General features: G+C 45.8%; 7 protein-coding genes across 9 annotated transcripts; 2 read left to right on the top strand and 5 right to left on the bottom strand.

Annotated features, from left to right (window-relative positions):
* Positions 1-113: 113 nt before the first annotated feature.
* LOC311316318 (uncharacterized protein) lies at positions 114-1,301 on the bottom strand (the record flags this gene model as incomplete). The annotated part of the gene is made up of 2 exons (XM_084447160.1): positions 114-139; positions 641-1,301. The coding sequence occupies 2 exons, from the start codon at positions 1,299-1,301 to the stop codon at positions 114-116; spliced, it is 687 nt and encodes a 228-aa protein (XP_084303286.1).
* Positions 1,302-2,130: 829 nt separating this feature from the next.
* On the bottom strand, positions 2,131-7,993 carry yipf1 (Yip1 domain family, member 1). Of its 3 annotated transcripts, none has more exons than XM_084446682.1 (11): positions 7,900-7,993; positions 7,158-7,239; positions 6,285-6,442; positions 5,661-5,741; positions 5,435-5,522; positions 5,164-5,280; positions 4,971-5,011; positions 4,492-4,617; positions 4,135-4,317; positions 3,122-3,245; positions 2,131-2,829 (listed from the first exon to the last, which is right to left on the bottom strand). In XM_084446682.1, exons 2-10 carry the CDS (start codon positions 7,192-7,194, stop codon positions 3,150-3,152), a joined length of 927 nt encoding a protein of 308 aa, XP_084302808.1. In that variant the 5' UTR covers positions 7,195-7,239; positions 7,900-7,993; the 3' UTR covers positions 2,131-2,829; positions 3,122-3,149. The 3 variants fall into 3 exon arrangements, with proteins under 3 accessions (XP_084302808.1, XP_084302810.1, XP_084302809.1); XM_084446684.1 differs by having other exon boundaries at positions 2,131-2,808; XM_084446683.1 differs by lacking the exon at positions 7,900-7,993 and adding an exon at positions 7,653-7,693.
* A 232-nt stretch (positions 7,994-8,225) lies between these two features.
* On the top strand, positions 8,226-11,054 carry lrrc42 (leucine rich repeat containing 42). The gene is made up of 7 exons (XM_084447064.1): positions 8,226-8,763; positions 8,871-9,002; positions 9,650-9,771; positions 9,867-9,952; positions 10,053-10,166; positions 10,419-10,503; positions 10,640-11,054. The coding sequence occupies exons 1-7, from the start codon at positions 8,366-8,368 to the stop codon at positions 10,924-10,926; spliced, it is 1,224 nt and encodes a 407-aa protein (XP_084303190.1). The 5' UTR covers positions 8,226-8,365; the 3' UTR covers positions 10,927-11,054.
* A 93-nt stretch (positions 11,055-11,147) lies between these two features.
* Positions 11,148-12,824, bottom strand: LOC311316317 (low-density lipoprotein receptor class A domain-containing protein 1-like; the record flags this gene model as incomplete). The annotated part of the gene is made up of 5 exons (XM_084447159.1): positions 11,148-11,302; positions 11,447-11,575; positions 11,940-12,092; positions 12,506-12,646; positions 12,806-12,824. The coding sequence occupies 5 exons, from the start codon at positions 12,822-12,824 to the stop codon at positions 11,148-11,150; spliced, it is 597 nt and encodes a 198-aa protein (XP_084303285.1).
* An 807-nt stretch (positions 12,825-13,631) lies between these two features.
* Positions 13,632-17,257, bottom strand: tmem59 (transmembrane protein 59). Its single transcript, XM_084447336.1, has 8 exons — positions 17,046-17,257; positions 16,677-16,782; positions 16,236-16,330; positions 15,954-16,106; positions 15,671-15,746; positions 14,814-14,934; positions 14,506-14,623; positions 13,632-14,370 (listed from the first exon to the last, which is right to left on the bottom strand). Exons 1-8 carry the CDS (start codon positions 17,199-17,201, stop codon positions 14,218-14,220), a joined length of 978 nt encoding a protein of 325 aa, XP_084303462.1. The 5' UTR covers positions 17,202-17,257; the 3' UTR covers positions 13,632-14,217.
* Positions 17,258-17,773: 516 nt separating this feature from the next.
* On the top strand, positions 17,774-19,754 carry tceanc2 (transcription elongation factor A (SII) N-terminal and central domain containing 2). Its single transcript, XM_084447109.1, has 4 exons — positions 17,774-17,901; positions 18,415-18,556; positions 18,727-18,923; positions 19,353-19,754. Exons 1-4 carry the CDS (start codon positions 17,803-17,805, stop codon positions 19,539-19,541), a joined length of 627 nt encoding a protein of 208 aa, XP_084303235.1. The 5' UTR covers positions 17,774-17,802; the 3' UTR covers positions 19,542-19,754.
* Positions 19,755-19,915: 161 nt separating this feature from the next.
* On the bottom strand, positions 19,916-26,366 carry cdcp2 (CUB domain containing protein 2; the record flags this gene model as incomplete). The annotated part of the gene is made up of 7 exons (XM_084446802.1): positions 19,916-20,224; positions 21,215-21,393; positions 22,087-22,440; positions 22,735-23,030; positions 25,252-25,297; positions 25,614-25,961; positions 26,300-26,366. The coding sequence occupies 7 exons, from the start codon at positions 26,364-26,366 to the stop codon at positions 19,916-19,918; spliced, it is 1,599 nt and encodes a 532-aa protein (XP_084302928.1).
* Between the last annotated feature and the right edge of the window lie 905 nt (positions 26,367-27,271).

Below are 27,271 nucleotides of genomic sequence, written 5' to 3'. Positions count from 1 at the left end.
GACCCCACTAGGGCCCCATTCAGACAGCCCGGGATATTGCCTGCTTGTCCAAGACGCCTATTCAAAAAACATGCATCCTAAGGACCCCACTAGGGCCCCATTCAGACAGCCCGTCATATTGCCTGCTTGTCCAAGACGCCTATTTATAAAAAAAACACAAGGTGTGACAGTGTCACAAAACACCTGTTCACTGTTTGGAATTACTAATAAAAGTCCACAAAAACAATGAACTATTTATTTTTGCTTAAGAATGATTGGTATCTCATTTCAAAAGAAACAAATGCTAATCAAAACAATAATTACATTTCCAAAGAAGTACTGTAATGTATGAGTAGTTGTATAATTGTATGAGTTAAGATGAGTAATGACCTATCAGTAGGCATTAATCAACGTAGGTAGGTTTGTTCGATGTCGGCCTATTGTATTTAATTGCCTAAACCTGTAGCCAGTTTGATGATTAGCCCCTGATTGGATATATTTTCTACTAATTGTAACCCGCTGATCAATTAAACACATCTGTCCCGGCAAGTCAATATTCATCCATGTTTGATTCCTTTAGTTTCGTCGTGAATGTAAGCAGTCTTATCGCGATGATGGTTTCCAAACGCATTTCCCATTCTCTTTTCTACTTTTTCCATACTTGACTTTTTCTCCGTCTCACGGCGGGACGTCTTGGTCTCAAACGCGTTGACGGGTAACTTCTGAGCCGCGTTAATGGACATCTCAGTCTGGACCGCTTTGTGGACCACGGGTCTCTGTCTCTGGGCGATAGCGGGGAAGGAGAGCTGCTCGCGTTGCTGGGCCTTCTTGTCTTCCCATAGTTTCAGTAAACGTCTCTGGTTGTTCGTCATGTCCTTCAGGTTCTGCTGTAATGACTGCACCTGATCTTCCAGGAGAGTTTTCGAGGTGACAGTATTCGCCAACTCCGACGTTAAATCATCAATAGTCAAACTCAGCTTGCCCGCTTTCTCCACCAAGGAGCCGCACTGCCGCTCTTTCTCATGCAGGTCGTTGATGATGTCCTTGGTGGTTTTCCCGTGGAATTTGGGACCGTTCTCAAGCCCGATCTCCTGCCGCAAAACCTTCACGTTTTTCCGCAGTTCCTTATTATCAGCGGTCAGGGTCTTTAATTTCTGTTTCATGGCCTCCGTGGACCGCATCCGCGACTCGTACTGTCTCAGCTTCTCCCGGACAGCGCTCTCCCGGTGGACCGCATCGTCTCTTTCCTTTCTGCATTTCTCCAATAGTTTCAAAGTCTCAAATTTGGATATTTTCTCACCTTTACCATTCGATGTGGCCATCCTTGTTTTTCTAGTCCCTCCCCAAAATCACACTTTAAAACATGGTTTTAAGATATCTTATCCCAACTTCAGGTTTCAATAAAAACGTTGAAGCCTCTCATGAATCCATAACTTCCATACATACATTTCTTTCATCCATTGTTATATCCACTTTAACCCGGGAGAGCGTCTACCTGCATGGACCCAAGCTCTGTGTTATCAGTGAGAGAGCCAGCTTCAGTGTAACTCAAAGCTCGGGCTAGAATGACCATTAATTAGGGCACACCACCGAGTTTCAAGTGACTCCAATTTTTCTATTTTGTTAATTAAACCAAATACCTGACTCCTCATACCCTTAGACATACCTAAACACCATCTGCCTGGAGTTTGTGTATGCAGGTAATGTCTTATAATGTGTCCTATATTGTATTCCTGGTGGGGAAACGGGTTATAAATATTAGAGGCGTGACAGTGATAGATCAGGACCAGGAGGTGTCACTAATAGATTCCACCAGCCACCACAGCCAATATAACATTTCAGCTGACAAATGCATTCAGCCTACAGAAGACATCAAGCTCCTGAGACATGCCTTTACTCCTTTAAAATATTTAAACTCTCAAATTGTACAGCTGACAACAAAAATAAGAAGTACTTACCTTTCCCCAGACAAGTCAAATTAAGAGTGGGCGTTACTTTTGGCATTGTCACGGTTTGAAACTATCATTGCTTGACTGAATCAACCTTAAGAAAAGACATTTTGATACAGAAGGTTGTCTCTATTCCAAATGTCAAGAGTGTGAACAAATAGCCTCATGTTTCAATTTCAGCTTAAAACGTTTACAGCAGATATTTATTAGAATAGAGGGCGTACCCCATGGTCCCACAGAGAACGGTATGCTCCATCTCTTCCCAGGAAACAGGAAGAGGAAAAGCATTCATAGACAAATCCCCCCAGTGTCTCAATTAGAGGAAACTCTTAAAAAATAAGTAATGAATCTATAAAAATCATTATGGAACTTGAGAGTATTCTTACTTTCTTAGGCACAAAGAGACAGTTGTTCTATGTCTATATACTGCAGTAATATAAAACCCACCAAATCATAAAAATGTCCAGCAATTACTAAATATTTGTCGCATTTTTGCTATTGGGACAGAAGCAATATAAAAGATTTAATAGATGCAATAACTGACCAAATAACAAGAATAATGGTCAAATAGAATGTTTCTTAACCACAATTTAAACAGAGTACATCCATATCACATTTGTGTAAATATTAACTATTTAGAGGGTGACACACATTACCCTTAGAAAGGCCTGCTCAGTAACACCACCCCTGTTCTGTGTGTAAGCCAGTTTATGTTCATCCCGTTACAAATAACCTACGTGCTCCCAGTGTTCGTTTTCAGGGGTCAGGCCGGTCACATCAGAGCAGACCATGCTTGTACCAGGTCCAGGATAGAGGGACACGGTACTGGTGAAATACAGACGACCCATGACTTCATTGCCACACAGCAACCCGATTCTGTCTAATAAGGCAACAGGAGAACCTGCAATTAAAAGAGGAATAACACTTGCTGTGGGAAGGAGAAATCATGTAGAGGAAGCCTGGCGTCAGGTGATCCACGGGCATCGGAAGGGGTACAGTAGAACTTGATTACATCACAATGAAGCCAAAGTGCTTTTCCCACTGGCTCTTAAATTAAATGTATAGTTTAGTATGTAAGTATGCATAAAAAAAAGACAAACGTGCCATATTTCTCATAACTAACAGGTTATACACAATTACACATATAATACAGGATCTAGGGCTCTACAAACCCAATGGGTCGTATTATTTACCATTGGCCAGCGCATGGGGCTGGTACGGTCAATGAGCCTTTGTGGCAGAGGAGAGCTTGACCGCCGTCGTGAGGGATGCACGGTCATCGGGCCGATCGGCTTCAGGCGTGCTGAAGAAATACTCCTACACACAACAAGAGGCAAGAGCGAATCATTGATAGGGAAAGCGCCGCGTCCCCCCCGCGCTCATCTGACCCCCGGGGCCCTTCAGACGAGGACAGGCTAATCACCTGTAAGTAAGGAGTCACCTGATCCGGCCCGGACGCCTGCAGGTCCACAGACGCGCGCGAGACGCCAGCCTCACCGCGCGGTAAACCACTAATTTGACACCCTGGGGTATTATCCGCCCTGGGGTATTATCATGCACAGGGAGGATGCAAAAATGGCGGTGTAATCTAGCGCCATGGAAGGCACGGCCAGGTGGGTGCCTCTGCCATGCTACTGCGGTCTACACTGTGGTCATCACTGCGTTGATGATTTGGTCGACCGTGCCAGGGAGGGCAGCCGGGCGATACAAATTAAAGTAAAACGAGACGGTGGTTCGTTAAATCAGGACGTGGTGATGTATTGAATTTCTCAAAGCTATTAATCACTAGAGTATGTCAAAGTCAAGTCATTAATCACTCGTGTTATGTAACAGGGTGTATAAACGGGTCAAATCTGATGAATACAATGAAACACCTCCAGTCATTTTTGGGGGCTAGGATTACACAGGGTGAGGGTGCTAGAGGCACGAGGTTTGGACTGGGGTGTGCAGGGGGGGAGGGGGGGGACCTCCGGCCCAGTGAATCGCGAGCCGCCCAAACACGGCCCGGACGGCCATTCACCGCCATTCATTTATTGGACTAGGATTACACAAAACACTACCAGACTGCTTTTCATGAAACTCGGTGGAGGGGTGTAGCATGGGCCAATTTAGAACCCATTCAATGTTGGCGTGCACAGAGCCATGACATGCATTCAGGGGCGGAGGTCTGTGCTCTCTGAGCATCACTTCTTTTTTCACAGTTTACCTTGCAACCAACAGCCAGTAGAATATGGAGGACCACAATGGCTGACATGATTGCTATGGCAACCCTGTGGTGGTCGTCCCTGACGGCAGGCCAGAAGGTCAACACCAGGACGGAGCCCGAGAGACACAGGGCCACCACGATGGAGCACCACCTCACCCCTTCAGATGGTACGATCCACAGCACCTGACCACACCAGGAAAATGGGACAAAATAATGTTAACTCCCTCTCCCCCCATACCAAAAATTTTTAGATATTTCATTAGATATATCTCATTCTGCAAGGGAACAAAATCCATATAAAAGTTTGAAGCTAAATTAATTAAAAGCACATTGAACAGGACTTTATCTGGCCTTTACCACTGCAGGTATGTAAATGGCGAGGGAATATCCGTAGGCACAGACGATCTCCAGGAAGGAGTATGACACCAGGTTCATGACTTTGGTGTTTCTCCACACCAGGAGACCCCAGAGGGCGAGTGGGACCTGTGAATGAAATTCAAGTCTCACCAATGTGTTTTGTTTTCCTACCTGACTGTTGTTCTAACTTTGTAGTTCGTTCCTCTAGAATCAGTCTGTTAAAACTACAAATTGTTCCTGTGTGACATCACTCCCCTGTCCTCTTCATCCTGAAACTGTGTCCTTTTTCACGTTATAAACTATCGCTTTCGTTCCCCAGTCACTCATTCTTGCCTGGATTCACTTCCTGTGCTTGAGTCCGACTTGCAAATCGTAACATAGAATAAACTTATTGTCTTTGTTTGAAACCAGCTTAACCGACCACTCAGCGTGTTCTTTGAAATCTAAACTAAACCAAGAAAGATTTTTAATTCACATACCAGCCAGGCGTAGCTAAAGATGGCCGTTGCAGCTATGGTCACTGGGAAATAAAACACAAAAACATCACACACTCTGGGTTTCCCCGTGTCAAAACGCTTTCAGAATCTCCATCACATCTTTCAAAACGTTTTAACAACTACATGGGAATGATTTTGAGTCTAATCACAGACCCTCACTAAAAGTGACACTAACCTTTGCGGAACTCTGGTACATATTTATATCTTGGTTGACCGTGGTGCACCAGGAAGTTTGAGATATTTCCACTGATGGCAATGGCAAAGACAAGTGTGGCACAAATCCAGAACGGTCCTAAAAGCACATAGAGATATTAAAATAGGTAGATACAGATATAAAAATGGTACATATCGTGGTCCCTATACGTTTACTGTGGTAGCTTTCTGAATAGGCTACAGTGCAGAATGCCTGCGTGTCTTGACATGTCTCCAGGCATAGAAAGACCAACCATAGAGATCCGGGTTGCTGCGGATGTAATGGCGAACAAAGTTCTTTCCTGGCCACGGCAGTAAAGATCCCATGATTCTCTCCCTCACCTATTTGAGAATTAGAGTAACATTGCAATGCGATGAACGGTGCACAACTATCAAAACCAATGTACTTTAATGTATTTCGATGAATGCATGCGTCCCATATTGAGCAGTGAACTTAAGAGAATCACAACAGATCCATACCTGATAGGTGTCAACGTCAAACAAAGTTTGGTAGTAATCAAAACTCCAAAACGGAGCACTTTTCTTCTGACCCGACAGTAGCTGAAGAGAACAGTCACAATGAATGAAGCAGTTATAGGTTAGAGCAGCAGGACTTCAGAGAGTTTAGAACAGGGCGTGTCGTATTATACAGACGAGGGCTGTGCAATAAAATCAATACAGAAATACATCGCAATATTTTTTTCTGCGATACTGTATAGATTTCCCGCGGTACAATATTGATACATTAAAAAAACACAGGGAAAATATACAGAATAAGACAGGGAATAGATAAAGATATATAAATAACATGAAGGATAGAACTCAATCAAAGATACATTATTCATGTTTAAAATGGATTTGAAATGTCCTTACATTCCCTCCACCCTCAGGATCACCTCCAAGGAACGGAGGATGGGGTTGTATTTTCAGCTGTATTTTAACATTTTCAGTACATTATGTAGAGTATCGCAATGTACCACGATATGGACTGTATCGTATGGTATTGTGAGTTCCTTGCCAATACCCAGCCTTAATACAGACCATGGACCCATCATGACATGGGGTTCTTCATGTGTGTCCTGAGCCTTTATGTGGCGTTCTCACCTCAGTCTTGTCATCGTTAGCGAGCAGGTCGTCCTCATCCTCAGCGAAGGTCATCCCAGCAGGTCGTCTCTGTTTCTGGGGTCGGTGGCCCGCGTCCTCTATGCTGATGGTGGTGGCGTCCCTGTTGCCTTCCAACAGGGTCTCAGCATCTTCAAACTCTAATCCATGGGTTAGGAATGTGAATAAGTTCAAGTTTGGTTATTTGTCATTCATCCACATGCGTAGTATACGGGGAATAAATGTCATAACTAACGGACCAAGGTGCTATAACACAAAAATACAACTATAGTCATGAAACCTCATACACCACAGGAAAAAGTACAATTACAAAACCAGGCACAGGACTATGAAGGTGGGTCTGTGGCATGGTGTGACTAGGAGTCCAAGGGCTTTAGGCAAGCTAAGGGTTAAGTCAGTCACTACTGAGTTGGATTGATTTTTATGATGTAGTATAAAATGGCAGCATGTCACCATCACTCACACAAAACAATACACAACACAAGAATAATGACAAAAGCAGATAAGAGTACCGTCAGATTACGGGATCGATAAGCAGTATTGGTAAGAGTAGCAGTTCCGTTAAAATGTTAACGATACCCATTCTTATTTATTGCTATGATAAATCGAGAAGGATAAGTGATTGAGCTCTTCTATGAAAACCATGTCTTTGCAGACCACTGTTTGGCTCTGCTTCGGCAAATATAACCGAGTTGAATTGGTTAAACTCACTCCTGAGTATAAATACCGCCCATACACGCCATTGAAGAACTGGCTTTTCGGTGGCGTGACAGGTAACGGTGTTTATGCAAGGTGGTCATGTGCGTTTGCCAATCAAAAGCCGGGTTCGAACCCAGTGTAGGCAAGTCCACTCACCTTGAAATTGCAAGAGAAAGTCACTATTAGTCGCCATTCAGGAGACTGGTGTGATTCACTGCCAGAATAACTTCAGCTCAACCTGTAACAAACCACAACACACCCAACTTCACCATATCATGCGTATTATGTATCTGTTAGAAATACTGGATCATGTTTGAAGGCTATTTGAAGGGATTTGGTAACTTCAGTCAAGTTGTATATCTTTGAACTGCTTGATTGCTGTTACCATGTTCAAAGTACATGTACACTAAGGAGGTAACACACATGTTCATATCCACCTGTATGTACGCCTGACCTGCTGGCTAGTTAGCTACTGCAAGTTGGCAAACATTAGAGGTGGACCATGGATGTATTAATAGAACAAACAAACAAACAAACATTAGAGGTGGACCGAAGTGGTCAGAATTTCATTCAGACATTTTTTTTTTGTTTCATGCTAGAACGTCACATATCCGACATGACTTGTGTCACTTTAAAACAATAATTACTAACCATAAAACTAAGTCAATATCCATGCTAATGTACACGCAGATACCTTATACATGTATAATGGCAGGAAACTTGTTATGTTATGTTTCTGTGTGCTATAAACTAGGGCAGGTTTTTGGCTAGGCTTGGTTTTGGGTTAGCCAGCTACGTCAGCAAAGTAACGCCCTAGCAACACAACAGCATTTAGGGCAGACCAGACCCCAACTAAACTCAGTGTGTAAACAACTAGACTATTATATTACCAACTTACCTGAATTAACCTCTAAGCATTAAAAATATTACTACAATATCAAGATATGGGGCTTCTCCTCCAAAAATGTAAACAAATACAGCTTCCTCTTCCGGTCAATTTTCCTTTCAAAATAAAGGTCACATTTAATCACAAAATAAACCATTAATAAAAGCTACTTTCTCTAATATTAACGTTTTATTTTCAATGACATAAACGTGTAGCTGAAGATGAATGAGTTACCTGTAGACATTTTGTCTTAGGAAACCGTCTCCGTCCAAACAGAATAGCTTTTATTTAGACAGCAAGTAGCACAACAAAACCACCGCTCTGCTTTACGGGTAATGTCGAAAAGGCCACTCTTGTTGGCTATGAAAGTATAAACAAGTTGGACTTGTTATTGTGTCGCTACATACTTAGCTAACGCGGTCAAGAGCAGTTAACTACCACTGGTAGATTTAAACCTCCAGTCAAGCTAAACGGGGATATGGGCGACTTTGATTCTGGGACTTTCTATGTTCGGGAGAGAGGACATCTTCGGCGTGTCAGTGGGATAGTCCTCGCCGAGACGACCCCATCCCCATCCAGGAGGGCGTCAAACCCCCTGGGAATGAAAAAAGAGCATTTCATCTTCACCTATAATAAGGAAGGGAGTCTGAGATACACAGCCAAATCCCTCTACGACCTCTCTTTGCTATTCGTAGCGGACAATATCCATCATGTGGACAGCCTGGTTGGCTTCCCAGAGCAGGTTGGGGACAGACTGTTTGTGGCGGCCGAGGAGAAGCAGGTTTTCTCAGACCCAGAGACAGCACCGAGGGCTCTGCAGGTATTCAGCGATGCTTATGGAGACATGGTCTTAGGCTCACTTTGTCTACGAAACAGGTGAGACGGTCTTACAACCGGTCATACAACCTTATTATGATGTCCTCCACAAGGTTGGTCACAATTATAACATCGTCTGTTTGCTTTTTTTGCTTCTATTCACTCAGGTTCCCCTTGCTTTCTGAAAAGCTGGAAGAAATCAAAACTTTTCATAGTTTAAAAAGTCTAGATCTGTTTGGATGCAGACTGGGAGACAGCCATGAGATTTTCCAACATCTAACATCTGACTCATTGTCCAGGTAAGTAAATGTCCCCCCACCCCCCATTCAAGCTGTCCTCCTCCAGGGGCAGCCTGGTCAGTGGGCAGCCTGGTCAGTGGCGCCCGGGGACCAAGCGCTCAGTCCAGGTCCCATTAAGCGCATTTCTCGAACCCAAAGCACTGTACGGAAAAAAAGATCATAAAATATATTGAAAGAAACAGTAAAAAGGTCAGTAAAAAAGTAGAGATTGAAAAAAGGGTTAGAAAAAAAGTCTCTAAATGCCAAGGTGCATTTTAAGGAGAGCTTTGAAGGTCTTGAGAGACTCTGCCTCTTTACTGGAGTCTGGGAGTGAGTTCCACAGCCATGGAGCAGCTCTGCCTCTTTAATGGAGTCTGGGAGTGAGTTCCACAGCCATGGAGCAGCTCTGCCTCTTTAATGGAGTCTGGGAGTGAGTTCCACAGCCATGGAGCAGCTCTGCCTCTTTAATGGAGTCTGGGAGTGAGTTCCACAGCCGTGGAGCAGCACAGCTGACAGCCCTGAGTACCTGAACCCTGGGGAGAACATCTGACATCGCCCCAAGCGAGAAGAAGACCCAGGAATGCAGACAAGATGCAAATGGGGGTCTTGTTTTTGATGTCTTGGGAGTAGATTCTAAAAATTGTATTCCTTTGACCCCCTCCACCCAGGACCCTTGTCCATCTCTCCCTTGGGGGGAACAGCCTGTCAGATGTGGGCCTTCAGAGGCTGACTGCACCTGTCAGGATGATGAAACGAGGCCTGAAGAACCTGCAGCTTCTGGATCTGTCCTGTGAGTTACTAGAGCGCAGTCCTCTCCAACCCTGGTCCCAAGAATCCACAAGGTGTCCAGGCAAGTCACTGATGTTTCTGTCCTCCTTCCTCCAGACAACCCTGTCTCAGAGAAGACCGTCGGCCGTCTCTCTTGCCTCCCAAAGCTTCAGGGTCTTGATTTATCAGGAACCAACGTGAAGGTAAACATGCGTTCTTCATTTTGACTGGATTCAGCGTCCAGTTTCAGCATTCTCACGTGGTCCTGACTGTACTGAAGCTGGTGTTTGATTAAATTCCCAGCTCAGCGCCTCGCTCCTGAAAACCCTGCTGGATACGACCGGCCTGGTTCTGTCTGACGAACCGCTAGAGGTGTTCCACCACTCGCATTGTAAAACAGAAGGATGGGCAGAGCAGGTACATCTCCAGGTTTAGTAAATGTACATATCAATCAATCAATCAATCAATCAAAGCTTTATTTGTATAGCGCATTTCATACCTAGAGGCAACACAATGCACTTTACAGAGAACAAGGGAGGTGGGCATACGACCCACCCCTACATATTCCAGAGGAAAGCAATGGCTACAATGGCTGCTATCATCTGTCATCTTATTTGGATGGAAAACAAAGTTGTTAAGTGATTTTATTGCATAATTCACATTTGACAGGTAATAAACCAGTGGGAAACCAGTGCAACAGAAGTTCCCAAACAGAAAAAAGTGCAAGAGTCAAAAACAGCAGCATTTCGATTTTGTAAGTATGAAAACATTTGTTCAGTCCATATTACTATGTACAGTATATCAGTCCAGTGGCCATCTTTGTTGCATTTTGGCCAGACACAAACATTTCTCGACGCCATCTAAGACCCCGTTCGTCTTGTGCCCCTCAGTCGGCAGGGAGAAGTTTGTCCGGGAAGTTCTGACCGCCTCCCGTCTGGACGAGGAGCACGCGGACGAGACGCCGCCGCTTCATTTTCATAAACGAGCTACGAAAGTCACCCACGACCACGAGACCCAGCGGACGGGCCACACCAACGGCCGCACCGAGCCCCCGTCACAAAAAAGGCGTCGTAAATCCGAGCGTGGGGACGGTGGCGGCCCTCGCAGCCCCCCTGCCAAACGTTTCTCCTCCTCAACAGTCTCAGAGGAAGACCTGGACCTGCTGAACAGCTACTGACGCATGTTTCCCAGCATGCACTTCACCGAGGCCAGGGACGCGATTCATATTTTCTTTCTTGCATCGATAGATACGCAAAATGTCTCAAAGCATTTACAACCTGAGATGCAGAGGATTATTTGACTGTTTTCTTTTTAATTTCATGCACATTTACAAATAAAAATCCATATTTTGTAAATGCTTAGACTAGATTCTTCTAATTCTGTCTTGGTTAAGGGGGCCTAGCCGGGTTTAGGGCAAGTGTACTCATCGGACCAGTCAAAGCAGTTCTGCCGACCGTCTCTACATAAGCTACGTGGGACGCAGCTGCAGTACTGGAAATCCACCGGTGTACAGGACCACCATCCCCCCCCACACGTGGGGGGACACCCAGCATCTACAGGGGAGAACGGACACTGTGAGCAAAGCGGCCAATCACAGTCGGCAGAATACACTGGTCAGATGGGCAGGCAGTTTATAACGGTTGTCTTTTTTTTCAATCATCATTTCTGTATTTTATCAGAGAGAAACGTAAACTCACGGACTCCAATCTCATCGGAGCAGTCCCCGCACTCATTGATATGGTTACACTTCTTGTCGATAAAGATCCAAAAGCGAGGGTTTCCACATCGAAACGCCAGCCCTGCTGGAAGCCTGTCAGGCAGATCACCTGGAGAGAAACAAGGGGTAAGCATGATGGGCTCTGTGCACCAGCTTCACTACTTCCTGAAAGTCACTTGGCATCTTTATTTCCTGTCCTATATGGTTGGATTAAGTGATTAATCAGGTGTGAGGCAGACCCAGCGCACACCTGATTAATCACTTAATCCAATCATATTGGACAGGAAATAAAGATGCCAAGTGACTTTCAGGAAGTAGTGAAGCTGGTGCACAGAGCCTATTCTCAAAGTAGATTTTACTATGACCGATGCTGACGTTACTTTACTCTGTCAAACGTCACTGTTAAAGGAGGCTCCTGGTCTTTCATAAGAACATTTGGGCTACTGTACATTGACATGAGAACGGTTCATTACTGCACATGTCTCTGTCCTCGTCCGCGCCACTCGGGCAGTTCACGACCCCGTTACACAGGTCAGAGGGCGGGAGGCAGGTCACCCGGTCGTCACACAGGAACCCGGTCCCATTCTCTGCTCTCCTGCAGAGACGATTCACTAGAGGACATTCGACTGGTCAGAGGACATTCGACTGGTCTGAGGACATTCGACTAGTCAGAGGACATTCGACTGGTCAGAGGACATTCGACTAGTCAGAGGACATTCGACTGGTCATCTCATTTGATCCAAAGGTGAACACCGATTCTAATGGTGACGGAAAATACACTCACATGGCACATCCAAGAGAGAGGTGACAGGTGCTCGACCAAAAAACTGAAGAAAGAAGGGAGTTCTGCACACTTTCCTAAGCTCCAACGGTGCCGTGAAGAAGGTCACGCTGGCTGAAACGTTGTGCCTTAAATAAATCACTGTGGAGCTTTGAAAACTGTGCAGAACCCAGATTCTAACCCAGCAGAATCCCATACAGCTAATCAACTGTCTAAACCTCTTTAGTTTGTTATGATCGGGAGGCTCAGTGATCTTACCAGGGGGACGTTCGGGAACGCCAAAGACCAAAGCAAGCGTGACACCCACCACCGCCAGAGCCAGGCACAGCAGCACGATACCAGAGACGCAGGCGGCCCTTCTGCTACAACACTGGCACCCGCCACACTCTCCACAGCAGTCTAGACACAGCGAGAAATCACAGTCTGTGAAGTCTACTTCAAAGCTCTTCTGATTCAGCGCTCTGGTATTTTGTGAAGAGATGCAGTGTGGGACTGTTTCGTGTTATGGGAACAGTCACTAAGTCCCTGAGAATGACACAACAAACAAAGCCAGCTGACATCTGTGGTGCAAATGCATTGAAAGGTATGTGATCTATGTGACAGATGTGTGGATCAGACATGACCTTACGCTCCTCAAGTGCTGCAGTTGAGCCAAATGAACGGCCATCAAAACGTCTCTAAACAGAAAAAAAAAAAACTTATTTGAAAATATTAGTTGAAACTGACTGACTGAACATTCCACATTAAAGCAATGCCATATTTATAATGGTTGATATGATTTGAATGTTTACAAAATAGAAGGCTAAAGTACCTGAATGTTGGTATTATAAACAAAGAAATGTCTTGAGTGAAATTACCTGGGGATATGTCCTGTTCGATTTCATATTTTGTTTCTGTGTCCAGGTAAGTGTCCCCTCATCTTAAACACCTCTGCACTTCTCCTTCGTGAAACACTCCACAACTCGTTAGTCTGTATGATTAGGGGGCCCAGTGATAATCACTTGGTTACCATGTAACCAACAGTTTCCCGTATGCCAGTTGGGGCATGTCCACAGAGACGAAGGCAAACAAGTCTTATCAAGCAGCTGAGTGTAGAGTGGGTCATATGCCCACCTCCCTTGTTCTCTGTAAAGCGCATTATGTTGCCTCTGGGTATGAAATGCGCTATACAAATAAAGCTTTGATTGATTGATTGATTGATAATAGACTGGGCATCTACTGTAGGTGGGTAATCCTTCTCAATGATTCATAAAGGACCCTCTGAGTTTTCAACAAATGTTGTTACAGGTTTTAAGGATTTCGTTTCGAACAAGTCTTGATATATCTTCTTGAATATGAACAAATGATAAATTATCATAAGAGACTCAACATCATTCTTGACTCAATCGGATTTATTTCTCAAACCATTTTGAAGAAAACACATAACTGATCTTACAGGTACCAGACTGTATGTATACACAGTCATGTCTAAAACCAACATTGTTTCCTTGTTTGTTTAGTATAATAACCCAGAATATTTTTAACCCATTAACTCCCCTCTATCCACTGTAAATGAAACACACAAACACACAAAGGGACACAGCAATGTAAGCACAGCCCATTACATATCAAATTACTTTCATCATGAGTTTAAGGTTTCTTTGAAACCTGTACTTCAAGTCAAAAATACTTCATCAACACAGCATTACCAAGAAGAGAAGGATTGCGAAAACACCAAAAAATAGGAGAAAAAAATCCTTAAAAGCTAATTGGCTTGTGCCATCATTACGATAGTGTAATGCCTCCCTCAATTATTCTAATATACAGAAATGACCCTTCTCGCTACCCCGATTTTCAAAGCTGGAGAGCGGGACAAGACAAGTCATAGAAAAATGGGCTGGAAGCCATTATTTAGACAATCTAGACTGATGGTCTAGTGCCAAAGGGTAAGACTATATACTATATCAAAGACTATGCCATGGTTTAGACCCCTAGATGTTGGACTGATCCAGGTTCACTTTGGAAGGCAGGGGACCAGCTTCCTCCTCGTGCCCCATGGAGGTGATTATCACCAGGGAGGATGCTGGGTAAGGAGTCAGCTTCTGCTCCTTTGCATATTCCATGTCGCCATAGATACTCAGCTTCTGAAGACAAAGAAAAAAGGGGAGAGAGACAAATGAAAATGCCGTTGGTTTCTCGTTTCTTCTTGATACATAGTTTGGTTTGACTATGAGTTGGACATGGAAGTGATATGACCCCCCTATGGAGGACGGACTGACCTCTGCAGGGACATATTGGTCCATGGCCGTTGCCATGGTAGCACAGCAGATCCAGAACAGGACCAGAATAGACAGGACAAGTGTGGTGGTTAGAATCCAGCCCGGGAGCCAAGGATTCCTGGAGAGTGGTGAATATCAGACATGCATCGCTGTTTAAATGTATTATTTCTAAAAGGCCTAGCTAAAAGATTACTTTGTCATATCTCAAACTTACAGAACATATGTGTCAACAGTCCATAACTAGCCACTGCACTGAAAAACAACTGCACAAAATGGCCACCGAACTGTGTGTCTTTGTTCCGACCAACCTTGAGAGGCAGCTGAAGAGGCTATAGCTGTCCTCTGAGACGCTCCGGCCCATGAACATGTCCCTGTCCCTCTCCTGGATGAAGCCCCCGTGGTAGTCCTTGTACACAGGGTTGATCACACCTAAATCCGTGTTAGAGCGTTCATATCTCAGTTGGTGGTGCTTAATGTGATTACGTATTTTCTTACTTCACAAGAAAGCTGTTTTGTGGTGGGTGGTGATGAATATTGATGAATTTGGTTGATTTTCAGAGAGATGTTGGTTTAATCTGATCCTGTTAGCTGTTCCTAATTATAATGATTGACCTCTGAGTACGGCTGTAGCTGGAGCTTTCTGTAAGAAACGGTGTCCCTCTTCCATAGACTTATGAGATAAAGATGACATTCCATGGCTGGTACACTCTGTGCCAAATTGTTGTGGTTAGCGCCAAAGGCGGCGTAGGTTAACTTGACAAAACAAGGCCACAGAAGAGACCAGACCAGTCTTATCGGAGAAGAGACGAGGGGGGGGACACTCAAACCACATAAGAACGTTGCAACGAGACCAATGCTTTGATTTGGGTCCAGAAAGCATACAGAGAGGTCAACTGTACATTAGACTATAAGCCATCGTCTTTTGTATGTCAAATCTTCTGGAATAAACAGCTTTTGATGTCGCTCAAATCCCGTGTTGGAGAGATTCATTTGGGATACATCAGAACAAGGAAACACTGGACTGTGTGGTATTGTGTGAGATTGGGGGCCGTCTTTTATTGAAATCAAAACACAACGCAGAGCTTAATAAGGACAATAATAAAAGACAATGAAAGTCAACAGTGGGATCGCAGGGCATTCGAGAGCTCAACAGAGGACGGCTTACCTGTTCTGGGGGATTCTCCCTTGTCTTCCTCTTTCTGGAAGGCGAACTGGGGAATGAATTGGATCTGGGGCTCAGACTGTAAAACACAAACACAACATTAGATTCCTCAGGTCTATCCAACATTAACAACGGTAAATCTTAAATGAACAACAGGTCAAAACAGTAAAAAGTTAGAACATTCTGACTGCTGCCACAGTGTGTCTCGTTGGTTACATAGTCAGGCATCATTTTGGATGATTTAATGTTGTGTTGAGCGTGCAGAACGCCATGCAGCACGCAGTACCTGAAATATGACGACTTTGCCATCATCTGCCTGGAGGTAGAACGTCCACGACGAGGTAATGAAGTTCTGGGCCTGGCTCATGACGTCGTCCCAGAATCCCCGGACCAAGGTCAGAGGGTACAGCAGGTGGATCCGGGGCATCATGGCGACCATCTGTGAAGCAACCAAACATGGGAGAAACAGGATTTAACCCTGTGTAAAGCCTACAGATTATCACATTGGTTTATATTAATTGTATATGGTCGCTCACATTACACTAAGGGAGAAATCTGTAAGTCTCACCTGCTCTTGTCTTTGTTCGGCGAATGGAAGTTGACTCTGGCAGCCCAGGTGACAAGCATACTGCTCATCGGACTGGCGGTAGGCCTCACGACAAGCTGTGGGGCCCCAGGACATAATTTAGAACAATTTATGAGTTATGAGATTACCCCAACAACAACAACAACAACAACAACAACAACTGGGAGGGACACAGAGAGCCTTGTGACCCGTTATTCGCACAATCGTACTTGGCACATAGCAGACAGAACAAACTTGAAATGATATGACAGTGGATAACTATTTAAAATAGTGGAAATGTTTTATCATCAGTTTTAATTCACGCCTAAAATGGTCAGACTCTGCATAGTTTACAACCTCTTCCTGTAGGTATTTCAACACAGATGGATGTTTGCTTTAATAGTTCACGTTAGCGTAGAGTTGACAGTTTAAAAAACGTCTTACTTGATTCACACTCGGCTTTAGTTTGATTCAGATCTTCGCTGTCGCCAACAAACTGACAAATGGAGAACAGACGACAACCTCTCTTGCAGGCGTACAGTTCCTCCTCCTGGAAAACAACAGGTTTTACATGGTAAAATTTGTATTTGGGATATATATATGGGATACCATTTCGTATGGTATCCCATACGAGCAAATAACAATAAGCAACCTGGATCCGGAGAGGTAATAGGCTATGACATGTCGGTAAACGTTATTTTCTCTCACACACAACCTTGTAATGTGAATTTAACAGCCCACAATGTTAATTGGAGCGTAGGCCTAACGTTATCAGCTCTAGCAGCTCTAGCTGGCCTGGCTAACGTTACTCACCCGGGGATAAGTGTGCAAACTATATGTCATCTGACATGTTTTGTGGCACGATGCAGTATTTCCCAAGACGGCATCAAATACATCTGCAGACGCAGCCGTGCATGTAAGCATTAAACAAAGACCCACGACACAGTCGAAGAAGCGAAATGTCCCCATTTTTGCTGGAGAAAAACAAAACAGTCGCGACTCGTCTTCCTCATTCGTTTTGTCAGGTGCACTCGTTTCAACTGTTCTATCCGGATAGTTCCGGTAACCCGGCCATCTCTGGAAGTGTCAACTGAAAGTGCTTTCCTGCGGCTGATTTACATAAACTAGTAGCACGACTTATGTTTCGGTACACACTGACGTTTTATGATTTAAATGCCAATACAGAACATTACTGAGTAGGCGTACTGTGGAGCTGTCCAAATCAATTGCATGTCACAGCAACGACCCGTTTCACCGCAGGGCGGCCCAGGTTGACTAAGCAAACGTACCCCATCTTTGCCGGAAGTTTGACAAGTAAACAGAGATGATGAGATATCATTAGCTAAACGAGCCTAAAAAGGGTTCCTTTTCTGTTACGAATAAAAACATTGTCATTTTCACATTAGTTTAGTGCCTATGCCTTGATTGGATAGTTAGTGCTAAATTAACAAGCCAAAGTGGTAGTGGGGGCAGATATCGAGATGCTAGTGAAGACCTAGCCCTAGCTAGCTAGCTCCAACCTGGTTTGTGAATGAGTGAATTGTGAAATGTGAAATTGTGAATTGTGAAAATGGACAGATTTGTCGTGCGGCTTCCTAAGGGGGAAACTCCCAAGGAAACGAAGGCTGACAAAAAAGTGTATCGACAAGCAACCATTGAGTCTCTCAGGGTAAGATTTATTGGCTTATAACTTATAGCTAACGTTACAAAAGATCAATTCATGACTGTTAATTTCAAGGCAGTCTATTCTTACGGCGGCCGTATGAATAGACTGACCCGCTATATTCTTACGGTGCTAAATTTTGTGTTGGGGAATTCTGCTTTCAAAACCTAACCAACTCTAACCCTAAACCTACCCATAAGCCAAATATAAGGTATTTATGGCTAAAATGCTTGAAATCATTACTTCCAGCCGCCGTAAAAATAATCTCTACCTAATTGGGAATTCCAAATTATTCACTTCCTTCCGCTGTGACCTCGTTCTCTACCCTTCACATATTTAAGAGGTAAAGGTATCTAAGATGCTCATAGAGGAGATGGGCCCGGTCTACTGAGATGGAGGGAACTGGACCAGGGCTCTGAGAAGGGAAGGGAACTAATGACCCTGTGATACATGCGCACACACATGACACAACACGGTCAAATATAGAGGCCTAAATCCTTGATCCTGTCTCCAAAACAGAGAGTGGTTGTGATAGAGGACATTGAGCGGTACAAGGCGATGCTGGAGCTTCCTGAACAAACCAAGGACAATATGCTGCTTGCCCTTACCGAGTTAAAGAAGAAGATTCCTTCTACGGAGGTGCTGAAGTCAACAAAGATAGGTATGGATCACCTACCCTGTCTGTCTCTTTAGTATTCATTCATTTAAACAGAGAACTTACTTCATAACCCATCACGTCACTTTGACTCATTTTGTTCAATGTTAAAACCGCCCAGAAGAACCCCCTGAGTTTATAGTTAGAAGGTCTTCTTACAAGCTTTTCTCTGTAAGGTCACACGGTCAACAGGACGCGGAAGCAGCACGCAGACCCGGAGGTGAAGTCGTTGGCAGCGGAGGTCTACACTCAGTGGAGGACGTTCGTAGAAGAGAACGCTAACAAGCCCTCCATCGAGGTCCGCAGCGACAAACGGTCAGAGGCGCTGAGGAGCAACGCCAGGCGACTCATGGCCGAAGCACTGGAGATGAAGGTGAGAGAATTCTCTGGGTTCTGAAAGCCAGGGTAGTTCTTAGGGGGCGGCTGTAGCTCAATTGGTAGAGCGGGTCGTTCAATGATCAAAGGGTCCGCGGTTCGAATCCCAGCTCCGACTGTCCACATGTTGGAAGTGTCCTTGAGCAAGACACCTAACCCCAAATTGCTCCCAATGAGCAGGTTAGCACCTTGCATGGCAGTGTGTGTGTGAATGGGTGAATGAGAGGCCATTGTAAAGCGCTTTGAGTGCCGCTAAGGTGGAAAAGCGCTATATAAGTGCAGTCCATTTACCATTTACCCTGTTCACACGTTAGGAAAATAAGTTTCATGCACTAAATAACAACAATGCCATGCGGCACTAGCCTAGATGTTGACCGTGCATGTACAGTAAGTTGTTTGACGTGTGTGGATGATTTAACCCTCTCAGGTGGACTGCGGGCTGGTTGACAACATCGAGAGAGAGGTTTTCCATCAGAGCGCCAGGTTGGTCAGCGGCTCATACAGGCGCACGGTGAGGGCGTTGGTCTTCGCCTTCAGACACAAGCCCGAGGTCAGACTGCAGGTCAAGAACGGACAGACGTCAGTCAGCCATCTTGTCTCCGACCACAAGAAATAACCTCCGTGTCAAAATGCCTCCATTAAGACTCGTCATATCGATATGTCAGAGACTAGGAACTCGGACGTAGATCTTGGATTTTCTCAAAAATCTGTCAAGGAAATCTGAGTGTGTACTAGATTTTATTCCTCATCGTATTAATGTGGTAAATGTTGAACCTTTAACCTAGTTGATCTAGTGTTTTTAGCATTCTGTTGTGCCAAGAATTAAGATGACTATGAAGTTGTTTTTTTTGTTACTCATCCTGATTGGCATATATCATTTTTAGTTATTTATTTATATTTTTTACAAAAATACATTTTTACAGACACTTTTCACTATAAACCTCTTCATGTACTGTAGTCGAGAGAGGGGGGGAGGGGGGGAGGATCAGTCTACAGCAGGACCAGCCACACGATGGCGATCACCATGAGAATGACCGCCAGCACACAGATGCTGATGAAGACTATATCGCTGGGGTCGTGAGGCTCCGAGTCCGCCTCCCCTCCGCCCTCGCTGGTGACACTCTCCGCCTCGCGCGCCAGCTCGTTGAGCCGCTGGCGCTCCTCCTTCGAGATGATGGACACCGTGGCCACCTTCCGCTGGGCGTCGCACTGCACCTCGTACTCCTGGAGGTTCTGTTGCGTTCCGTCGGAGAAGTCGATGTAGAGCGTGTTCACCAGCATGGTGATGTTCCGGCGTTTCTGCGTTAAGAGAAATCTGATCATTACCATTTGCACGACCAATAAAGTATGAGGTACTCAACCTTGACAAGTCCACGTCTGTTTATTCAATCTTTGCACGCTGGCAGGGAAACAGTCATAACACACGGTCAGAGTGCTTGCAGGCAGACATCTTTATACTATCACAACACTGAAGAGGTCTGTTACGCCTGGAACATCTCCCTCCCACTAACTAGTAGGTGATGGTTAGTAACTCATTCTTTGTCGGGCAATGCATGACAAGCAGCACTGCTACAAATGTCCCTAGTTTAGGCCCACAGGCGACCTTGGCCGTATCTCATGTTCGTATCTCATCTATCTCATGTTGGTATATGGTGCTGATGATTCCCAAAGGAGACCTCCCAGCCAGACAGGCACCGTTCTGTCCTCAGGGCCTGGGCTACAGTTGTTCCCGGCAACTAAACAAATTCACTACATTTTATACCAATGGGTCGATATAGACCTTCTCACTTTCAATAGGAGGAGACATGTTCCACACATGGTAACTATTTGTGCGCTCTACTGTTAGTCATGTCTCTCTTATGAGGTATCTAGCCCATGTTTACTGCTCTGTATATGTTCTTAGCCAATAGACAAACATTTTCCAGGAGCTTGCATGATCGTCTCGTTGAGAGAGGTCAGAATAATTTTTACAGCTCACTTTTCTGGTCCCCGGGTGAAATTTCTTTTTTTTTCTTCCCTCTGGAATATGTAGGGGTGAGACCTTTGCCCCCCCCCCCATTGTTCTCTGTAAAGTGCATTGTGTTGTCTCTGTGTATGAAATGTGCTATACAAATAAAGTTTGATTTGATTTGATGGTAATAGGAAACGCTCACTAAAGGTGTGATCTGGCCAGGGGGGTGGGAGAGCAGGGGGGTTGGCCAGGGGTGTGGGGGAGGAGGGGGGTTCGCCAGGGGTGTGGGGGAGGAGGGGGGTTGGCCAGGGGCGTGGGGGAGGAGGGGGGGTAGTTACCTGGCCCGCCGTACCACAGTTGACGAAGCGGGCCAGTATCTTGTACGTGGTCGCCGTCACCTGGGCGGTGCAGCTGGGGTTCCCCAGGTAGATGTTCTCACGCTCCAGCTGGGGCACAGCCTGCTGGGAGATCTGGATGGAGAACTCGGTCCGCGTGCAGCTGATGTTCACCGGGACCACTGGGATTGAAAAGGGGAGGGGGGAAGGTGTGTGGTAGACATACAGTGGAGATACAAGTGGGATATCAGCCATAAGATTTGCATTCATTGAGTTATATTTTTTCTTTTATTTTATGTTTATTTTATATTTTTACTGTTATTTTAAGTTTATTTTATGTTTACTATGGTTACTTATTATTCATCTTAGTTTGTTGTAGGCTACATAAATTGCTGCTACACTATTGACCAGAGCCTCCTCTGGTCCATATACCAGTTTTGTGATAGTCGTGGTATTTAAAAAAAATGAAAATACTAATATAACGTAAATAATCCAATAATGATATATCGTGAGAAGGAAATTCAATGAGGAAAATTACCTTAGAAAACCGTGAAATGCGCATGGTTGTTTTTAAAGCCAGTAGACTACATGGCAACTTCATGTTGTTTTGAAGAGAAATCAAACAAACGGAGCAAATAAAGTTAAAGATTAATTTTAAGTGGCCACATTTTTTTTAATGATTGCTATAGATATCGAAATAATATCGTCATGATATTTTTGGACATGATAATCGTATTGTGAAAATGTTGATATTGTGACAGCAGCCCTAGTCCAGACTAGAGGACACTGTCACTCCGGATATTTAAGCAAAAATCTTTTTTTTGACTTTTTAAAAACTAAATAGTAAGCGTAACAGTCATAAGGCGGACACACACCTCCGGTGTAGGAGGCGGCGAAGCCCTTGTGTGCCGAGTTCCTGTCAGTGCTGAGGACGACCAGCAGACTATTGCCCTTGGAGATCAGAGAAGGGGGGTGCTCAGAGCCACACCAGCGTCCTAGCAGGGCGTCCGCCTGGCTGCTCCCATCATGCACTGCGACGGAATCGTAGTCACAATCGTGCGACAGGCTGTTCCTGTCCTCCAGCTCGACCACGGGGAAGAAGAGTTTGATCCGGTAGCCCTCGGCCAGGCTGATGGTCCAGTGGCAGTTGATGTTGTTGGGGTAGATGTTGGGGTAATGCGGACTGGTGAAGTTGCCGTTCACTGCGGTTAGGAACTGCTGGCATTCCCCTGACAGAACATATCCACAGTTGTTCAAGTGGCAATAACAGATCACGTGAAACCTCTTGAATCTTAGTGAAATTACCAACATGCACACTCTCACAATGTTGTGTTGCTGGGAGTAAATCCCCTTAAACGTTTCAAATGAAAAACGACATACTCCCGCACGCCCTTTTTCTCTGCTTTTAATCTGCCAACGTTTCGGTTAGACCTTCATCAGGACAGATTTTCTTGAATCTTGAACATTGTCATTTTTAGAGGCCTGGATCGTAGAAGCACTCCGATAGATTCCCACCATCCTACCTGAGTAGTAGTACGCCTTGAACCCCCTTCCCCCGATGTTGAAGTCGGACTTGAAGACCACCAGCAGTTGGTTCGAGGTGGTGACGACGTTTGGAGGTTTCTCTGTGCCACAGTAGTTCCCCAGGTGCTTGTGGGTGATGGTGGGACCGTCGAAGAGGGCCACGAAGTCGAAGTTGCACCCTTCGTTTTTCTCCAGCTGGAAGTCCAGGAACACCAGGCTGACCACGCTGCGGTTGGACACGTGGACGGTCCAGGAGCAGTCGGCGTTGTTGAGGTATTCCTGAGGGTAGCCGGGGCTGGAGATGACGCCCGACAGGCCAGTCAGGACCCCGCCACACATATCTACACAGAGAGAGACCAGTCAGGACCCCGCCACACATATCTACACAGAGAGAGAGACCAGTCAGGACCCCGCCACACATATCTAGAGAGAGAGAGACCAGTCAGGACCCCGCCACACATATCTACACAGAGAGAGACCAGTCAGGACCCCGCCACACATATCTAGAGAGAGAGAGACCAGTCAGGACCCCGCCACACATATCTACACAGAGAGAGACCAGTCAGGACCCCGCCACACATATCTACAGAGAGAGAGACCAGTCAGGACCCCGCCACACATATCTACAGAGAGAGAGACCAGTCAGGACCCCGCCACACATATCTACACAGAGAGAGAGACCAGTCAGGACCCCGCCACACATATCTACACAGAGAGACCAGTCAGGACCCCGCCACACATATCTAGAGAGAGAGAGAGAGAGAGAGAGAGACCAGTCAAGACCCCGCCACACATATCTACACAGAGAGAGAGACCAGTCAGGACCCCGCCACACATATCTACACAGAGAGACCAGTCAGGACCCCGCCACACATATCTACACAGAGAGAGACCAGTCAGGACCCCGCCACACATATCTAGAGAGAGAGAGACCAGTCAGGACCCCGCCACACATATCTACAGAGAGAGACCAGTCAGGACCCCGCCACACATATCTACACAGAGAGACCAGTCAGGACCCCGCCACACATATATACAGAGAGAGACCAGTCAGGACCCCGCCACACATATCTACACAGAGAGAGACCAGTCAGGACCCCGCCACACATATCTACACAGAGAGACCAGTCAGGACCCCGCCACACGTATCTACACAGAGAGAGACCAGTCAGGACCCCGCCACACGTATCTACACAGAGAGAGAGACCAGTCAGGACCCCGCCACACGTATCTACACAGAGAGAGACCAGTCAGGACCCCGCCTCACATATCTACACAGAGAGAGAGACCAGTCAGGACCCCGCCTCACATATCTATAGAGAGAGAGACCAGTCAGGACCCCGCCACACGTATCTACACAGAGAGAGACCAGTCAGGACCCCGCCACACATATCTACACAGAGAGAGAGACCAGTCAGGACCCGCCACACATATCTACACAGAGAGAGAGACCAGTCAGGACCCCGCCACACATATCTACAGAGAGAGACCAGTCAGGACCCCGCCACACATATCTAGAGATAGAGAGACCAGTCAGGACCCCGCCACACATATCTACACAGAGAGAGACCAGTCAGGACCCCACCACACATATCTACACAGAGAGACCAGTCAGGACCCGGCCACACATATCTACACAGAGAGAGACCAGTCAGGACCCCGCCACACATATCTAGAGATAGAGAGACCAATCAGGAGACCGCCACACATATCTACACAGAGAGAGACCAGTCAGGACCCCGCCACACATATCTACACAGAGAGAGACCAGTCAGGACCCCGCCACACATATCTACACAGAGAGAGACCAGTCACGACCCCGCCACACATATCTACACAGAGAGAGAGACCAGTCAGGACCCCGCCACACATATCTACACAGAGAGAGACCAGTCAGGACCCCGCTACACATATCTACACAGAGAGACCAGTCAGGACCCGGCCACACATATCTACACAGAGAGACCAGTCAGGACCCGGCCACACATATCTACACAGAGAGACCAGTCAGGACCCGGCCACACATATCTACACAGAGAGAGACCAGTCAGGACCCCGCCACACACATCTACACAGAGAGAGAGAGACCAGTCAGGACCCCGCCACACATATCTACACAGAGAGACCAGTCAGGACCCGGCCACACATATCTACACAGAGAGAGACCAGTCAGGACCCCGCCACACGTATCTACACAGAGAGAGAGAGACCAGTCAGGACCCCGCCACACATATCTACACAGAGAGAGAGAGAGACCAGTCAGGACCCCGCCACACATATCTAGAGATAGAGAGACCAATCAGGACCCTGCCACACATATCTAGAGATAGAGAGACCAATCAGGACCCTGCCACACATATCTAGAGATAGAGAGACCAATCAGGACCCTGCCACACATATCTAGAGATAGAGAGACCAATCAGGAGACCGCCATACATATCTAGAAAGAAAGAGACCAGTCAGGACCCCGCTACACATATCTATAGAGAGAGAGACCAGTCAGGACCCCACCACACATATCTATAGAGAGAGAGAGACCAGTCAAGACCCCACCACACATATCTACAGAGAGAGAAAGAGAGAGAGAGAGAGAGAGAGAGAGAGAGAGAGAGAGAGAGAGAGAGGCGGGGTGGGGTTACTCAACACAGCATCTTGCCCAGCTCTGATCACAGTCTAATTCATCCATCAGATCAGGCATCAACATGCATCATACTTGATCAGTTCTGCATTGTGCAGAACTGCAAATATAGGGACTCCAATTCCTCCCAACGTCACAGCAAGTTACATTACGAAGTGGGTTACAAGACATAAACATGAGCACGGCAGCTTTCCAGTGACATGGATCGATTCACTATTAGCATGTCCACGCAGAGGTCACCTTTCCTGTAGCCGACAGAGAAGCCCCTGTGGGCCACATGGCGGTCCGAGTGGAAGATGATAGACATGACGTTCCAGGAGGACGTGAACTGCGGCGGGGACACGTCGCCACAAAACGTCCCCAAGAGGTTGCCCTCGTCCTCGGAGATGCCGTTGTAGATCTTAATGTAGTCGTAGGAGCAGCTGTTGTGGTACTCCAGCTCAAAGTGCTGGAAGGTGAGCAGGACGGAGGAGCCCTCGGCCACCACGACCAGCCAGACACAGTCGATGTTGAAGGGGTACAGGCCGGGGAAGTTCGGGCTGGATATGTTCCCGGAGGAAGCGGAGAGGATTCCGCCACACTTGACACCTTAAAGTTGACAAAAGGATACGTCAACCACGTGTAGGCTACTAATTTTGTGAAACACTTTGACTCTGGTTTGTAAATAAAATTACAAACCACGATATTGAGGTATTCCATGTTGTTTAAAATGAATCATTTGCTTTCACATTCTAGATAGCTCATAGATCAATAGACAACTTATGTTTCTATTTTCAAAATTATTTTCTATTGAATGATTTGATTAATGTATCAAAAGATCACACTAAACATGAACACTCAACTACGTTCCCTGTCACACAAAACAATGTTGTTGAGGGCAACCTATCCCACAAGGCCGTGCGGGCATCCAAAACACGCCAACTTACCTTTTCTAGAAACAGCCTTGCCAATTACTAACAGTAACTGAACAAGTACAGCCATCCTGAACGCCATGTTGCTGTAGTCAGTGTTGGTTTTAGTCTGCAATGTTTCATATAGAGTTGCAGAAACAGAGAACCGAGTGTACGGCCATGGAGACGTCTGTTAAGAGGCGTCTGTGGTGGTGAATGTAACCGAGCTTTGAAAAATTAATGTGCAGCCCGAACCAGGAACCCAATAGCCGGGCCAACCCTGACCCCAATCCTTAAATGACTGCTATCGAGTGAGCACGAGGGGCTTGTCAGGTAGCTACTCTGTTCAGAGAGATGGTGTAAATTTTTAATGATGGTCACACACACACACACACTGGACACCGGCTGCCATGGAGGCTATAAAAGGGAGGGTGAGAAGCCAGCATGATACTCAGTGATCTCAACTACAAATGGCTTTTTTGGACATGAGTGTTGGTGTTTTGGAGTTGCGCTCACTACAGCGGCCAGACTGGACACATTGGGCAGATGACTGCAGCAAGCTGTATGGGTGGAGCATAGTAGCCAATGGGAGTGAGTTAGTGTCTATAGGGTTCTCGTTAGTGTTGAAGCATGTCCAATAAGGCGTGTGTTGATGACGCACAATCACCTGTCCAGGGTTGACATTTTATTGAAACGTTGATCATTGTTCACTGTCCCTTTAATTTGATTTATTTATTTACAATATTTTTTATTTATTTTTATTCAACAAACTTAAACTAAAACGTGACAGCTAGTGATACAACTGGGAGGACTACTTTTTTTGACCACTGCTGAGGGGATTAACACATTTGCAGAACCTTATCACGTCCAACGCCTGGGCTGGGGGCTTTGGCTTGGGTATCAGTAGGGAGCAGACGCCCCTATAGTTCTGTTTACCTTACATCATCATCCCTCAGTGCCAAGACAGGTGACCACAGAATAGTTTGGGGCGTTGCTTTGCTTGCAGTT

This window comes from Borostomias antarcticus (genome assembly GCF_949987555.1).
Source record: "Borostomias antarcticus genome assembly, chromosome: 12".
Lineage (NCBI taxonomy): Eukaryota > Metazoa > Chordata > Actinopteri > Stomiiformes > Stomiidae > Borostomias > Borostomias antarcticus.
This window is presented reverse-complemented; position numbering and strand designations above follow the sequence as displayed.

Bases quoted from the DNA above. Each gene is read 5' to 3' on its own strand.
- yipf1 (XM_084446682.1), bottom strand. From the start codon at position 7,194: ATGGCGACTAATAGTGACTTTCTCTTGCAATTTCAAG. The intron at 5,012-5,163 runs GTTAGTGTCACT...TTTATTTCCCAG, and splicing joins TGTACCAGAGTTCCGCAAAG to TGACCATAGCTGCAACGGCC. The intron at 4,618-4,970 runs GTATGTGAATTA...TTTCATTCACAG, and splicing joins TCTTTAGCTACGCCTGGCTG to GTCCCACTCGCCCTCTGGGG.
- lrrc42 (XM_084447064.1), top strand. From the start codon at position 8,366: ATGGGCGACTTTGATTCTGGGACTTTCTATGTTCGGGAGAGAGGACAT. The intron at 10,167-10,418 runs GTACATCTCCAG...CACATTTGACAG, and splicing joins CAGAAGGATGGGCAGAGCAG to GTAATAAACCAGTGGGAAAC. The intron at 10,504-10,639 runs GTAAGTATGAAA...TGTGCCCCTCAG, and splicing joins AACAGCAGCATTTCGATTTT to TCGGCAGGGAGAAGTTTGTC.
- tmem59 (XM_084447336.1), bottom strand. From the start codon at position 17,201: ATGGGGACATTTCGCTTCTTCGACTGTGTCGTGGGTCTTTGTTTAATG. The intron at 15,747-15,953 runs GTACTGCGTGCT...TGTGTTTTACAG, and splicing joins GCAAAGTCGTCATATTTCAG to TCTGAGCCCCAGATCCAATT. The intron at 14,624-14,813 runs GTTGGTCGGAAC...ACCACTCTCCAG, and splicing joins CTCTTCAGCTGCCTCTCAAG to GAATCCTTGGCTCCCGGGCT.
- tceanc2 (XM_084447109.1), top strand. From the start codon at position 17,803: ATGGACAGATTTGTCGTGCGGCTTCCTAAGGGGGAAACTCCCAAGGAA. The intron at 17,902-18,414 runs GTAAGATTTATT...TCTCCAAAACAG, and splicing joins CAACCATTGAGTCTCTCAGG to AGAGTGGTTGTGATAGAGGA. The intron at 18,924-19,352 runs GTGAGAGAATTC...TAACCCTCTCAG, and splicing joins CCGAAGCACTGGAGATGAAG to GTGGACTGCGGGCTGGTTGA.